The sequence below is a fragment of the Pholcus phalangioides genome, unplaced genomic scaffold, assembly GCF_987345545.1.
Source record: "Pholcus phalangioides strain wild (caught in Gottingen) unplaced genomic scaffold, Ppha-v1.0 ptg000014l_1, whole genome shotgun sequence".
NCBI classification, from domain to species: Eukaryota; Metazoa; Arthropoda; class Arachnida; order Araneae; family Pholcidae; genus Pholcus; species Pholcus phalangioides.
Window position 1 is genome coordinate 26,267,609 of NW_028301607.1, and position 14,684 is coordinate 26,282,292.

General features: G+C 40.2%; 1 protein-coding gene across 1 annotated transcript; it reads left to right on the top strand.

Annotated features, from left to right (window-relative positions):
- Window positions 1–1,031: 1,031 nt before the first annotated feature.
- Window positions 1,032–1,697, top strand: LOC149078369 (ropporin-1-like). The gene has a single exon (XM_089241438.1). It carries the CDS (start codon window positions 1,032–1,034, stop codon window positions 1,695–1,697), a length of 666 nt encoding a protein of 221 aa, XP_089097564.1.
- The last annotated feature ends 12,987 nt before the right edge of the window (window positions 1,698–14,684 follow it).

The window sequence follows — 14,684 nt, forward strand, 5'->3', positions numbered from 1 at the left end:
ACTCACTCGTGACGAAGTATTGCGGTGAATTTTCCTATCGGTAAATGGCGTGGTGGTGAACTGTTGTTGATGGAATTTCCTATTGGTTAATTGCGTGATGCTGAATTTTTCTATGTAAATTGCATGATGGTGGATCGTTGTCGGTGAATATTGTTATCGGTAAATTACGTAGTGGTAATTTTTGTCGGTAAATTTAGTTCTTATTGTTAATCTTTGTCGGTACTCTTTCCTATTGTTAATTTTTGTCGATAAATTTTCCTATTGTTAATTTTTGTCGATAAATTTTCCTATTGTTAATTTTTGTCGATAAATTTTCCTATTGTTAATTTTTGTCGATAAATTTTCCTATTGTTAATTTTTGTCGATAAATTTTCCTATTGTTAATTTTTGTCGATAAATTTTCCTATTGTTAATTTTTGTCGATAAATTTTCCTATTGTTAATTTTTGTCGATAAATTTTCCTATTGTTAATTTTTGTCGATAAATTTTCCTATTGTTAATTTTCGTGGTGGTGAAATTCCCTATTGGGAAATTGCTTGGTGGAAAATTGTTGTCGGTGAGTTTTCCTATCGGTAAATTGCTTGGTGGTAAATTGTTGTCGGTGAGTTTTTCTATCGGTAAATTTCATGGTTGGTGTTACAATTGTTGTTGGTGAATTTCCCTATGTAAATTGCGTGCTTGGCGTTACTATTGTTGTTTGGTGAATTTTACTATGTAAATTGCATGATGGCGAATCGTTGTCGGTGAATTTTACTATTGGTAAATTGCGTGGTAGTGAATTCTCCTATCGATAAATTGCGTGGTGATTTGTTGGTGAATTTTCCGTAAACCGTTGAAGACTCTTGGTTAAGGAGATTACTGCATCAATTGCGCCGTATTCCAGACGCTCCAGGATCGGAACTAGCCGTTTCCAAGTACTTCCGATTCTTTCAGTATATAACACAAACACTCGAATTCTACTTTCAAGTGTGATGAGAAAGAGGAGTTGACTTGCCCATGAAGGATTGTGTGAGTGCCGAATAATTATAGTAATGTTCCAGAGCAGTGGCTTCCAAAATCTGGACTTCAACGTCCCTTACCCCGACGAGAGCCAGATAAAAATCCCTCCTGAATTGCCCAAGATACTGAAAGAGTACACGAAGAACGTCCTCAGGGAACAGCCCGAAGACATCTTGCTGTGGTCCGCCAGGTACTTCAGGAGGCTAGCGGACGAGGCCAAACCCCCGCGCGTCAAGGACATCAAGATATTCGGACCTAAGCACGGCGGCTTGAGCATCGCCGTCCTGCAGGTCATGTACGACCACTTCAGGGACAAGGAGCAGGTGACCCTGACGGACCTCAAAGACTTCTGGTTCGATCAGAGGCTGAGCCCCGACCTCCTGGACCAGTTCCTGAATATCGCCTACGTAGACATCCCCCTGGACGACATCGAATGGATGAAGATCCTGACGCTAGCGACCGCGGGGGTCTCCATGGACCTGAAGGAGACCCTTAAGAGCATCTGCACCGTCTGCGGATCGGGTTACGACGAACCGAAGGTGCCGTTCAAGCTGTTTCATCAATCGTACGAGTTCCTGGCCGAGTGCGCGGACGAATCACCTTCCAAGACTGACGAGATGATCGAATATTTTCGGAAAATCGCCGAAACTCAGGAAGGGTTCGTCGAGTTTTCGGACTTGGAGGCCACGCATTTCTGACAGCATTGACATCCTACTGTATTTCTTAATGGCGTGGCCCGAACCTTTTCCCTTGAGCTGTGTATGCATAAGTATTCATTAAATGTTTCCGAACCACCATACATCATTCGGTGATTTGTAAAACACTCGATGGGGATGGTCCTTTACACGAAAGGAATCATAAATATATATTAGGCTCTTGTGGATGCCGGGCACGTGACAGCCCCCGGCCAACCCAATCGTGGCAATGAACTTGAATGCGTGTGACATGTCTCTTCTTGTATTTTGACCCCCTTGCGTCCACGAGACTTACGCATCAAGACGTCACATAACTTCACGTGACCGTCTCTATACAAACTGAACCCTGTAATAAGTTGCATTAACATCAGAGACGGGAGCCTGACATGTAACTTGTCACAGGGGAACCAACCCGGCCGGCGGCTGAGTAAGTTACAGCCTCGGCAACGGAATGCGCCAGGCACACGACCAGGCCGTTTCGTTGTGTGTTCGCTGTGTTTTTTTTTCTTTCTCTTTCGAGTAGGTTTCTAAGTTAGTTATTGAAGATGCTATTTAGAGTTAATTAGACGCCTATTCTAGGGTTTTCTCCGGTGTTAGGATTAAAAGCAGAAATTGTGTGCCAAGGCTTTGTGAAGATCGCTTTCAGTTCGATAATGGCAGGCCCGAGGCAGTGTTTGTTTCCCAACCTGTTATACGTACTCTTGTGGGAAGGGTTGAGGGGTGACGGACTATTTTTCAGAGATAGGGGAGGTAGTACACGAAAAAAAAAATCGTGAAGAAAACTAGTGAAATAATTAAAAAAAAAATAAAAAATTTAATTTTGACAAAATATACTAAGAGGGTGCAGTATTTTCTGGGACTAAACAAGCTTCCCATACATTTTGAAGGAGTAGCAACTCCCATTGCCGTCTTGAGAACGTAATGGGGGAGGGGTGGCCCCCCCCGGTCCAAGTGATTTTTCTGAGGCCCTACCAGGCAAATTTACATGCTTAGTCTCGGAAATTTCAATCAGATCGCATCTTTGGGAGTCCCCTCCACCCCGGGAGATGTCCGGGCGAGCCCATTCGTGAAGACGGCACTTGGCAACTCCCACTATTCTGCAGACATTTGATCGTTTTTGTCGTACCACTGTCATTTTCTGCACACGAGGGCTAATTTGACCGGGACATACAATTTATTGCTGATTCCGAACGGCAGAGGCTTGCTTTTTATACTTTTCGAGAGGTTGGTGCGCTAACCCTCTCCATGGGAGGGGGGGGGGGGGGTACCCTGCGGTAGCAATTTTTCTTGTGGTCACGTCACCCACCGTTTCTGTTGTACCCCAATGTCAGGAACGTTTTCTGACAAGGGCGAACCGGGTATCGAACTCTCGACACCTTTAACAATCCTTTGGTACTTAAGGCGATTATCTTATCGACGTGGGCTACCGCGCCCTATTCTGCAGTCCCACTACGTATAGGCTTCCTACGCAAGCTTCATATATTATTTTCAGAAAATTCGCACTTCTACTACGCACTTGTAGGGCGTAAGAAAGGCTTCCTATGCGCATTTCTAGGGAAGGCGTTTAACAAGAAGTCCTACGCATTTCTAGATCGGGGCGGTAAACCGTACAAACCTTCCTACATATTTTTTGGGAAACGTAAGCTTCTTGCGCATTTTAGAGTACGCGGTAAGCAGGAACTCCCCCCCCCCCACTCATGTGTTTTTGGGTTACGCCTTCGAAAAATAAAGGAAGGTTGCTAGCGAGTCTTTATCTTTCGAAGTTCGTACTTCTGATACCACGTGTAGGTGGTGATAGGACTTTTACGCATTTCTATGGGGAGGGATGAACAATAGTTCCTGCATATTTTTAGAGCCCGTTTCCAAGAAATACGCACTCTTTCTATGCATTTGTACTGGTAAGCAGGGCATTTCTAGGTATACGCAAGCCTCCTATACATTTTATGGGAGTGTGCATGCCCTGTACGCATTCCCAAAGGTAGGCAAGGGATACGAATTTCAAGAGGCAGGCACGCCTTTCACGAATATCAATGGGTTAGCAAGTCTCCTACGCGCTTTTAGAAGCGTGCTCACGCATTTCTAGGGTTTATGCATTCTAGGGATAATCAAGCCTACTATGCATTTCTCATGGGATACGCAAGGCCCATATTTTTTTAGAGACATGCAAGACCTCTACGATTTATAGAAATACGCATGTCTTTTAGATATTTCAAGAAGTCCGCACATTTTCTGTGCATTTTTAGCGGTAATCAGGACTTTAGGCCTAATGGGTGAACGAGCTCCCTATGCATTCCTATGAATACGGAAGCAAAGCATCCAACTTATTTCAAGGACTATGCACGCATTCTACGCATGTCCGGAGTCATTCGTCTAAGGCAGCGGTTCTCAACAGGTGCTCCATGGAGCACTTGGAGCTCCGTGTGCACTTCCTAGGGGCTTCGCGGCCCCACTCGAGGATAATGAAATAAATCAGTAAATTTAATAAACAAAAAAAAGAGGCCTAAAGGTACCGCCATATAAAATAATATACTAAAAAGGCTCCTCGAGTTAAACAGGGCTCCGCCATAGAAGTTATACACTGCAAAGGGCTCCGCGAGTCAGACAAGGTTGAGAACCGGTGTTCTAAGTCATAATTTCCCAAGCTTTCCAATCCACGCCAACCCATCATCCCATAGTACCATATACTAAATCCAAAATTTTCGCCTCCTGACATTTCCACCGCCCTCTGGGGGGGGGGGCGATATTGCCCACTTTGGGAAACACTGGTATAAATCTTAAAAGGTTATACGGGCCACTTCTCCAAAAGCCTAGTATTTTCTCTAATATGTTTAAGTCCCTAGTATCCTGCTAGGCTCCAGATAGCTCTGACAAATTTTCAGACAACGTAGCTGCTGCCCGGACTGCACAAAGCTAATATTCTGCATGTCGTCTGGTAGTCACATTAACATGACTCGACCGTGTATGATACTCTAATAGTAACATATGTGTTAGCGGAAAAATGAATCTAGACGAGGCCTAAAACAAAACTGGCCCGAAAACTCCCGCAAAATACAGGTGGCGCCAAACGCAAAACACCGCCTTATGACTACACGTGATACAGACCCAACTTTCGATACCCAAACCGAAATGATTTACTAGCGCCCTAAATCACGGAAAACGAAGGCCTTCCTGCAGGGTGAATACAAAATGCCTATGTTATACTGGCCAAAGGTAGATAATATGTCCGAAGCTTTATCTCAGCCTACAGGCGGCCCCCCATCCTCTATATTCATGCCCATAATTCAAAGAGTTTTCTGGCTACCGAATTCCTCAGAAATGTTTATATTTTATAGGTTTAATAAACTTGACTAAGGCCTAGTGAGCTTTGAGATTAGATGAGGCGAGGCTTAGTGCTTATGTATGTATGTGTGTGTGTGTGTGTGTGTGTGTGTATATATATATATATACAAGGCCTCTGGTAAAATATATATTATTTTCTCAAAGCCAGTGATTTGTCGCGAGTGTGTGGTTGCACTACCAGTTTTATGGCTACGAGATACAACGACACGCGAAGCCTAGTCAAGGATTGGATTCTTTCGTGACATGCCTAGATCCCTTCTAGACAAGGCCCTGTGTGATGTCTTTATCGCTGCTCACGTGATTGACGTAAGATGATCTCGGCATCGGACGTGACTTCTCGTGAGGAAGATGGCAGGCAATCTGTTAAGAAAAGCGGTATTCGTGCCGGCCTATTTCCGAGACCCTAATGGTAGTAGTGACTGTGTGTGAGAGAAACAGAAATTTCGCATAGGCCGATTAGGCCTAACGTGATTCCATAAGTGCGAACAAGTTCAATGAATGGTGGGGGAAAAAAAGGATTTTTCTATTTTAATTTCTTTTTTATTTAATGAATTACGGATTTTTCTATTTATGATTTTTTTAATGAATTACGGATTTTTAAACTCATTAAATAATTTCTAAAGGATTCAATTAATAAATTTTTGAAGGATTTCATGTTTTTTTCATTAATAATTAGTATAAAGATTTCAATAAATCAATGATTTTCCTATTAAAAATAAATTCTTTAATGATTTGAAAAACTTTTTTTTAGGGATCCGCAGATATTCTCTTTTAAATTAATGAATTCATAGACTTCACGTCTTCATTAAATCAATTAACTTTCTTTTAATCAGTCAAGAATTTTTCTACGAAATTAATGAAATTTTCACACAATGGGTTGATTTTTCAAAAAAAAAATTAATGAATTTTTCCAATGATTTATTTATTTTTTCTCCTTTTGAATTTGTATCTTTACCGCTCTTTTCTGGATTTCATGCGACCGTTCTTTTCTGAGTATTACTAAGTCCTACTAGTTGCCCCCCTTCGAAAATTTCTTACCGCTCTTTTCCAGATTTATTATCCTTCCTATTTTTTTCCGGATTTTTACCCCTTTCAGCATTTTCTTTTCTAAATTTTTATCTTTTCCGCTCTTTTCTGGATTTCTAATCATCTTCCCATTCTTTTCTAAATTTTTATCCTTTCCGCTCTTTTCTGGATTTCTAATCCTCTTCCCGTTATTTTCTGGATTTCTAATCCTCTTCCCGTCATTTTTTGGATTTCTAATCCTCTTCCCGTTATTTTCTGGATTTCTAATCCTCTTCCCATTCTTTTCTAAATTTTTATCCTTTCCGCTCTTTTTTGGATTTCTAATCCTCTTCCCGTTCTTTTCTGGATTTCTAATCCCCTTCCCGTTATTTTCTGGATTTCTAATCCTCTTCCCGTTCTTTTCTAAATTTTTATCCTTTTCTGGTTTTCCACCAAACGCGAATGCGAGCCGATCACCCCGTTAAAAAGTCTTGCCACAGAGAGCAACAGGCCTAAAATGTGGTACAAATATTCCGTAACATTACATTTCATTCGTAGTTGGAAATGCAGATGGCAGCACTGTAACAAGCATTGCACGCTAACGAACTGCACGTTAGGTTCACAACACCCATAAAAGCAAAGCTTCCAGCACGCCCCAGATGTTTTTCGACCACCCACTAAAATCTCTTCATTGAGACGAAGCGGCGGGCCGTGATCTGGTTAGGAGGAGGAGGATTTACACCATTCCCGCTTTTCCGGATATCGATATTTTCTGAATTTTCATCTCCTTTGCACCATCTTCTGGGTTTCTATCCTTCCTGCTGTTTTCTGGATTTCTACCTTTCTCGCTGTTCATTAGATTTTTTTAAGCCTACCCACTTTTTTCACAGAATTTTATGCTTCTCGATTTTTGTGGATTTCTACCCAACTAGCTCTTTTTGCTAGTTTCTATCCTTTCTGCTCTATTCCGGATTTCTATCCTTTCTGCTCTATTCCGGATTTCTATCCTTTCTGCTCTATTCCGGATTTCTATCCTTTCTGCTCTATTCCGGATTTCTATCCTTTCTGCTCTATTCCGGATTTCTATCCGTCCTGCTGGATTCCTTCCTATTCAGTTCTTTTTTGGATATCCACCCTTCCCGCTCTTTTCTTGATTTCTACCTTTTCTGTTCTTTTCTTGATTTCTACCTTTTCTGCTCTTTTCTAGAATTTTAAATCCTTTCCGGTCTTTTTCCTGGATTTTCGTCCTTCCGTCTCTTTTCTGTATTTCTAGTATTCATAAAAGAACGGGAAGGATAGAAACACAGATCCTTCCTGTTCTTTTATGAATTTTATTCTTTCCGCTGTCTCCCGGATTTTTCTACCCTTCACCTTTTTTTCGGGATTTCTAAGCTTACCGATTTTTTTTGCGGATTTCTTCTTACTCTGCTAGCTCTTTCCTGAATTTTTATCTTTACTGCTCTGGTCTGGATTTCTACAATTTCCTCTATTTTCTGAATTCTCATCCTTTCCTGCTTTTTTTTGGATTCCTACCTTTCCTGCTCTTTTCTGAATTCTTATCCTTTCCTGCTCTTTTCTGAATTCTTATCCTTTCCTGCTCTTTTTTGGATTCCTACCTTTCCTGCACTTTTCTGAATTTTAATCCTCTCCACTCTTTTTTGGATTTCTATTCTTCTCGTTTTTTTAAAATATCTTTTCCCCTTTTTTTTCTGAATTTATGCCTCATTGCTTTTTTTTAAAATTATGGTACCCTCTTCCTTTCCCTCAATTTCTGAGCACTCTGTACTCTTATCTGAATTTCTCACTTTCTTTATCTTTGATAAGTTTCTGCCTCTCACCTTGTCATTTTCTGTTTTCGTTGGTCATGGTTTGGGGGGGGGGCGACCCTCCTTTACTAGACCTTTATAAAGTACAAGTTGCACCAATTTAGTACAACTACCTAAATTAGAATCTTAATCGAGGTATAATTTGTAAACCAAATTTTTCTTACACTTAAATCTCTCATCAACATGTGACACCCGAAGCACCTACAGTCCCTCATGTCGTGCCCTGATGGATCTATGCAGGTAGGGACGGCCCTACCTGCCACCACTTACGGGACGAAAACATTTGACCGTTACGTGTATATTAACTATCTTCGAGAAGTCCGACCAGCGGCAAAATTATTTGTCCCTAAACGTCCCTTCCCGTAATGCTCCTCTAATATGTTTCAGAAGGTGCACTTAAGGGCCCTGTCATCACATCTAATCTCGATTACCATTTCAGATGCAGGGACTAGATGCATTATGAGTAGAAGGCACATAAGATAAGAATTATGGTGAGAGCTCGCTTTCCATATCTTTACCTGGGATCGCATAAAAAGGAGAAGGAAAAAAAACCCAGCATGGCTGACCTCACTCTTCCTCCTTATGTTACATTTACGTTAAAAGCTTTTGCACGACCTTTCACAAACTTAATATGAGGATGGAGGAATTTTTCTGCCGACATAATTCGTTGATATTATGGGTGCAGCTCTTCTAAATGTCTCCTTTGGTGTTGTCCATCAAGTATGGTGCAGGAAGTAGACATGACACTTTGTGGATTTACTGGAGTCTCAGTCCATGGAAAAATGAAATAAAACTGGAAATGTTTGACGTAAGAACTGATTTCATATTAGAAATGAATATAAGAGTGTTGTCACTCGTCCCAACGCCATCTATATCAGAAAGCTATCATATAGCTGAAGATATAGGTGGTGATGCGTGGTCTCGGCATCCACTGCGTGTGTCTACTGCAGAGTGTTGTAGATAGCGTGGAGCCCTTGGTGATGCTCTTCGCGGAACCCTTGAAAGCTACGAGATTGTTCCGCTGAACCCTTGATGATACTGTTCTACTTACCACTTGGTGATACTCTTCCTCGGAACCCTTGAGGGCTACTAGATTGTATCATTAAACCGTTAGTGATACTGTTCCGCACACAAAACACTTGAGGACGGAAATTGTTAAACTGGACACTAGAAGGCTGCGAAGTTGTTCCACTGAACACTCGAAGGCTGCGAAGTTGTTCCACTGAACACTCGAAGGCTGCGAAGTTGTTCCACTGAACACTCGAAGGCTGCGAAGTTGTTCCACTAACTAAACCTTTGGATATGCTCTTCCATGGAACTCTTGAGGGATAGCAATTGTTCTATTGAAACGTTGGTGATACTGTCCCTAAGAACACTTGGTGATAACGTTCTGTGTAACCCAGTTGATGATACTGTTCCATTTAACCCTTGAGGGCTAGCTACGAGACTGTTCCGTAGAAACCTTGGCAGTTTTTTTCGTGGAGCCATTGAGTGCAATTAGACTTATTCCTCGGAACCCTTAAGGGCTACGAAAATGTTTCGAGAATCATTGGTGATAATGTTCCACGGGAACTTCGGTGGTTCGAGACTGTTCCACGGTGGTACTGTACAACAAAACCCTTCATGATCATGACAATGTTCTCTGAAACCCAAACAAAAACCATGAATATTTCTCTTGCATTAAACATTAATGTCTCTCTTGATGTACATTTCCGAAATACATGACTTTTTAAAACCAATAGAAATACCGTTTGGATATCACGGAAAGTTTCTTGTTTTAGAAATGCGGTATTTCTTGTTTCTAGAAATGCGGTATTTCTTGTTTCTAGAAATGCGATATTTCTCGTTTCTAGAAATGCGTTGGAGGCTTGCTTCCTCCCTAGATGTGCATAAGAAGCTTGAGTACCACTAGAGATGCGTAGAAATGTTGCGTACTTTCTAGAAATGATTTAGGTGCTATCTCCTTGATATGCGTAGGAGATTCACGTGCCGCTAGAAATGCACAACGCTGACATTGTTTGAAACAATGAGTCACGCAGAGGCATGATTATTTGCCGCCCGTAGTGAGTATGTCTTCAGAATGAGTATTTTTGGGTTTATGACATCTTCACTGGACACCCTGTACATCCGTATCATATCCTGACCCTTCTGACTGGAACAGAGGAATTATAAAGACCTCCAGGAAGCAAAATCGATCCTCATCAAAAGAATCTTAAGACGGAAGGAAGAAACCATGTAATTTTTCTACTCTCAGCATGCGAAGACCATTAATAAGCTCTTAAACAGGTTAAAAAAAAATGGCGTTTAAAGCTCGAGCATTTAGCGAAACAAACAATCGAATTTTCATCGTACCACCCAAGATTAATTGGGGGGGGGGGGAATCATGTATTATAAGCTTGTTTCGGGCCTAAGGGCCACCCCTAGCAGTAACGGTAATAGAGAAGAAGAAACACGGCACTTAATCAATATTTCTCTTTGGCAATTACAATCTCCCCACCTCATAACAATCCGCACAATCCTACAGGAAAAAAAAAGACATAAAGTCGGCAAGGAAAGACATTTATTTCTGGTTCCCTCCTTGTTGTAGAAGCGAATCCAAAAAAGAAAACAACCAACCACCAAGGTTGTTGTTGTCGTTTTCTTGACCCACTAAAACATCGCCAACGTTTTAACCGTTTAAAGGAAAGACAGTATTTGAATGAGAACTCTTCCCTCCAAACCCAGCCAACTAAGCCACCGATCTGTCAACAAGCTAATTGAGATACCTTTCACCCTCCCCGGGACTATGTCTGACAGTAGCAATTAATGATTGGCCGCACCTATTAGGGAATTGTCTCGGATGATGATGACCAATGCACGCGATGGCTCGATTGGCGGCTGGTCACGATTCCCTCCACTTGGTGGATGATTGTGGAATATATATTACCATATTCTTGTTTCTTCCCGTGGATGCTTTTTTTTATTTTCCTCTCTCTCTCGAGGTAAATGGTTTGTTTGATTTATGTGTTCGTGGATCGGTTGAAACAAGTTTGATCGGCAATACCGGTCACTGTAATCGACTATTGCCGAATGGATCTAAATGCCAGTTGAACTGCCATTGAAATGTATAATTAAAAGATATTGATATTCAAATGTGATGGCAATGCAGTTTGATCGTTAATGTGACGTGCCGTTCTTTTGGTGATGCTGCCACCTGGCAGTCTTCTGGTTAGCACTCCACTCTTGAGACTGGGGGAATCTAATTAAAGAAATGGGCGAATGAACGTTACGATGCTATGGCTGCATCACAATCATCTTTTACCGCTCAAGGTCTCCGTCCGGTCCTAGACCCATAGCGCAGAGCAAGGGTGTTCAACCTTTTGAAGAGTGCGGGGTCACTTCATTGGTTTGAAAACGTGTCGCCGACCACTCAAATGATCCGTCAATGTGCCGTGGACCACACAAGTGATCTGAAACAGTGTTCCAGGTCACTTAAGTAATCTGTAACAAGGGTCACTTACATGATCTGGAAATGTGCCGTAGGTAACTTAAGAGTAAGTCTAGGAATGTGCCACGGGTCTTTTAGGTAAATCGGTAATGTGCTTTGTTCATTTTCAAAAAACTAAATTTGATGTTGCGGGCCACATTAGATGACTGTGGGGAGGGGGCATTCAAGTATTACGTCAGCATCGATGGGAAGGGGAGGGTTTCGGATTCGCTGCCTTTTGATGACATTTTAGGAGGGTTTGAAGGATGCTGAAACGTCACATTAACCACCCTTTGAAAAAAATATGAAGTATTCTTAATGGCATCTTTACTGGGAATGCCAAAAACGAGAAAAAACCTTCCCCCCCCCTAGCTTCTGGGCACCGGAACTAAGCATAACTAACACCCCCTCTCCATCGATAAATCCTCCTTGTTTTTAAGCAACCATCTTGCCATTGACTGATCAACATCTCTGGAATTTAGAGAAACCATGACGAAGGAAGACGAGAGCTCTCAATTCTCCGTATTTTGCCCGAACTAGCAACACGGCAATCTTACCACTCCTTTAATTAATGCTTAACTTAAACCAGTGATTTATAGACTTGAACCACAAGCTAAAAATATAGCGTGTACAGTCTATAATCATGAGGAAAATAATCCCCGCGCATTCATAGCAATGTTCCCAACAACATTGTCAGACGGTGGTGGTCAGATTGGTTATGTTTTATTTTCGAAGGGCAATCTCAATCAGAGGCATCCTCAGGATCGACCTTTCGAGAAGGGGCACAAACTTCTTAGGGGTGGGTCACAATGAATTTTTGAATTTTAAAGTGGGTCGCCTTCAAATGGCATTGAAATTAACATAAATAACTACAACAACGAGGGACGTACGCGGGGGGGGGGGGGTCACAGCTCCCCCCAAGTTGGCCAAAAATTAGAAAAAAATAATAATATTTCGGTAAAAAATGAATACGTATATTGAAAGAAAATACCTTTTATATGATATTTTGACCGATTTCTGTCAATTTAAATGCTTTTTGAAGGGTGGTAACTCAAAGAAGGCCCCCTCCAAAGGTCGATCCGGCAGGCACCCTCAGTAGCAGGGAGATATGGGGGACTCGTGCACCCCAGTATGCAGTCTCTGATTCCAATATGAAATAGGAGGGGGGGGGGACAGAGCTGACTAAAAATTTTGATGACAAGGGGGAAGCGGGTTGTCAAAACTAGCTAAAAATATCTGCTGATTTAATACTTGAATGCCGCCCCCTCGAGAGACACATTTGGCCACTGTAATCGACTGTTGCCGAATAGATCTAAATGAATAGCCAATTGAACTGCTATTGAAATGTGTTATTAACAGTTATTGATATTCAAATGATGGCACTCTAGTTCGATCGTTAATGTGATTTGCCGTTCTTATGATGCTGCTGCTGCTGCCACCTGCCAGTGCTGTGATTAGCACACCAATCTTCGTATGAGAATCTTTAGACTACGTGAGAGAAGAGAATATGCTAATGAACGTTAGGATGTTATGGCTGCACACACCACGGCCATCTTTTCCACTACATCTTTCCCATTCATCTGCATTCGTCCGCAAGAACTATTTTTCGAATCAAAAATTTCACATTCACTCGCAAAAAAATTCAAAAAAAATTTGCATTTATCCACAAAAATATTTATTTAATCCAATATTTTGCATTCATTCGCGAAAATAAACGAAACTAACGATACAATTTTTTTTATAATTTAATAACGAGGCCAGTGCTAAAGTACTATACTTAGTTGAAGTTTCTAGAATTCAAATGCTCAGCAAAATCATTACCTATTTTCGCTTCAGAACATGCGAATTATCAAGATTTAGCGGAAAAGTGGCAAACATTTGTTGCATTTATTCATCATAAACAGCAAATTTCACATTTATCGCATCCGTTTCGTAAATACGAGAATTTCGTATCCCCAGGCCGTATTTAGTCTCAAATACCGGCCCAAAAGAATGGAGCTTCTAAACCAGGTATAGAGATAGGTTACTTCTGTAATTTAACCGATTGGCCGCTCACAAATTACCCACACAGGTCTCATTCTAGCATCAAACAAAACAATTTCGAACATTGCAACCAAATAATTATCAGCTTATAATAATCCATATAATCCCTAACCTCTGCCAAATTAACAACCTCATTAAGTGCATAACACGAATTCAAGAAAAACAATCATTATATTTATATTTCTTATTCCAATATAAACCCTACGATCCTTATAGAACAAATCAAATCATACAAACAGTAGAAAACTCATTAAAGAGAAACGAAAATCAACAATTAACAATTTTTAGAAACAATTAACGGAATCCTCATTACGTTATTTGTAGGTCTGATTCCATACAGTAATTATGTTATTTATCGATCGCGTTTCTATTTTCAAGGTTGAATTTTTCTTTTTTTAGTGAGTTTAAAATTATTCATGTTTTTGCTTTTCTACGAATGTTATAGTTTCTTATATATTTCTTCTTTTTTTTTTTTTCCTATAAGAAGAAAGAATATGCAAATTTTAAATATATATATATATATATATATGTTAGTCTATATAAAACAAAATTACGAATGTGTTTAATAGCGCCAGCTGTCGTTATATGTCTGTACTATGTGTTGTGCATAATCATCCCGACAAAGAAGCGTTTTTTCTCTGTTGTTATTATTGTTATTTTTTTGCTTTTAAGAAACGATTATTAAAAACCAGAAACAGGTGCATTTACTGATTCAGATACGTCCTTGTCTCTTCTTCTTCTTCTTTTTGTTTAAATAATTTATTTACTTTATGATACGTATGTCTTGGGTACGTTCTTTTTCGATTCCGAGAATTTTTTTTGAAGGTGTGGCAAAATAATAATTGCAGAAAAATAAAATTATAATGCTAATTTTTTTTTTTTTTTAAGATCGAGGATGAAAATGGATCCGAAAAATAATTTGATTGCAATATACAATATTATTGTACAAATAAGTTATTAACTACTTTTAATTCGTATTTTTGTTTTTATTTATGTTAAATTAGATTATAATTTTATAACGTCAGCCTTGGGCCTATCAATAACTTCGAAATGGCGGAACAGTGCTCTTGAAGTCGAACTGATTCTGCATGCCAACTACATTATTCTTTGAAGAAAAAAAAAAATGTGCATAGTATAATATGTTACAGTGGTTTTACCATCATATTGGCCCTGATAAGATTCCCCTTTCCAAAAAAGAAACATGAAATTCCTTATACTATAAGGAATTTCATCTTTAAATTAATCACATTAAAAATCACATTAAATGTGGTTAGCAATATGACCAAATGCTATAAGTCTTATAGCAATGTG

Excerpts from the sequence above, each read along its gene's own strand:
- LOC149078369 (XM_089241438.1), top strand. The coding sequence starts at position 1,032 with ATGTTCCAGAGCAGTGGCTTCCAAAATCTGGACTTCAACGTCCCTTAC.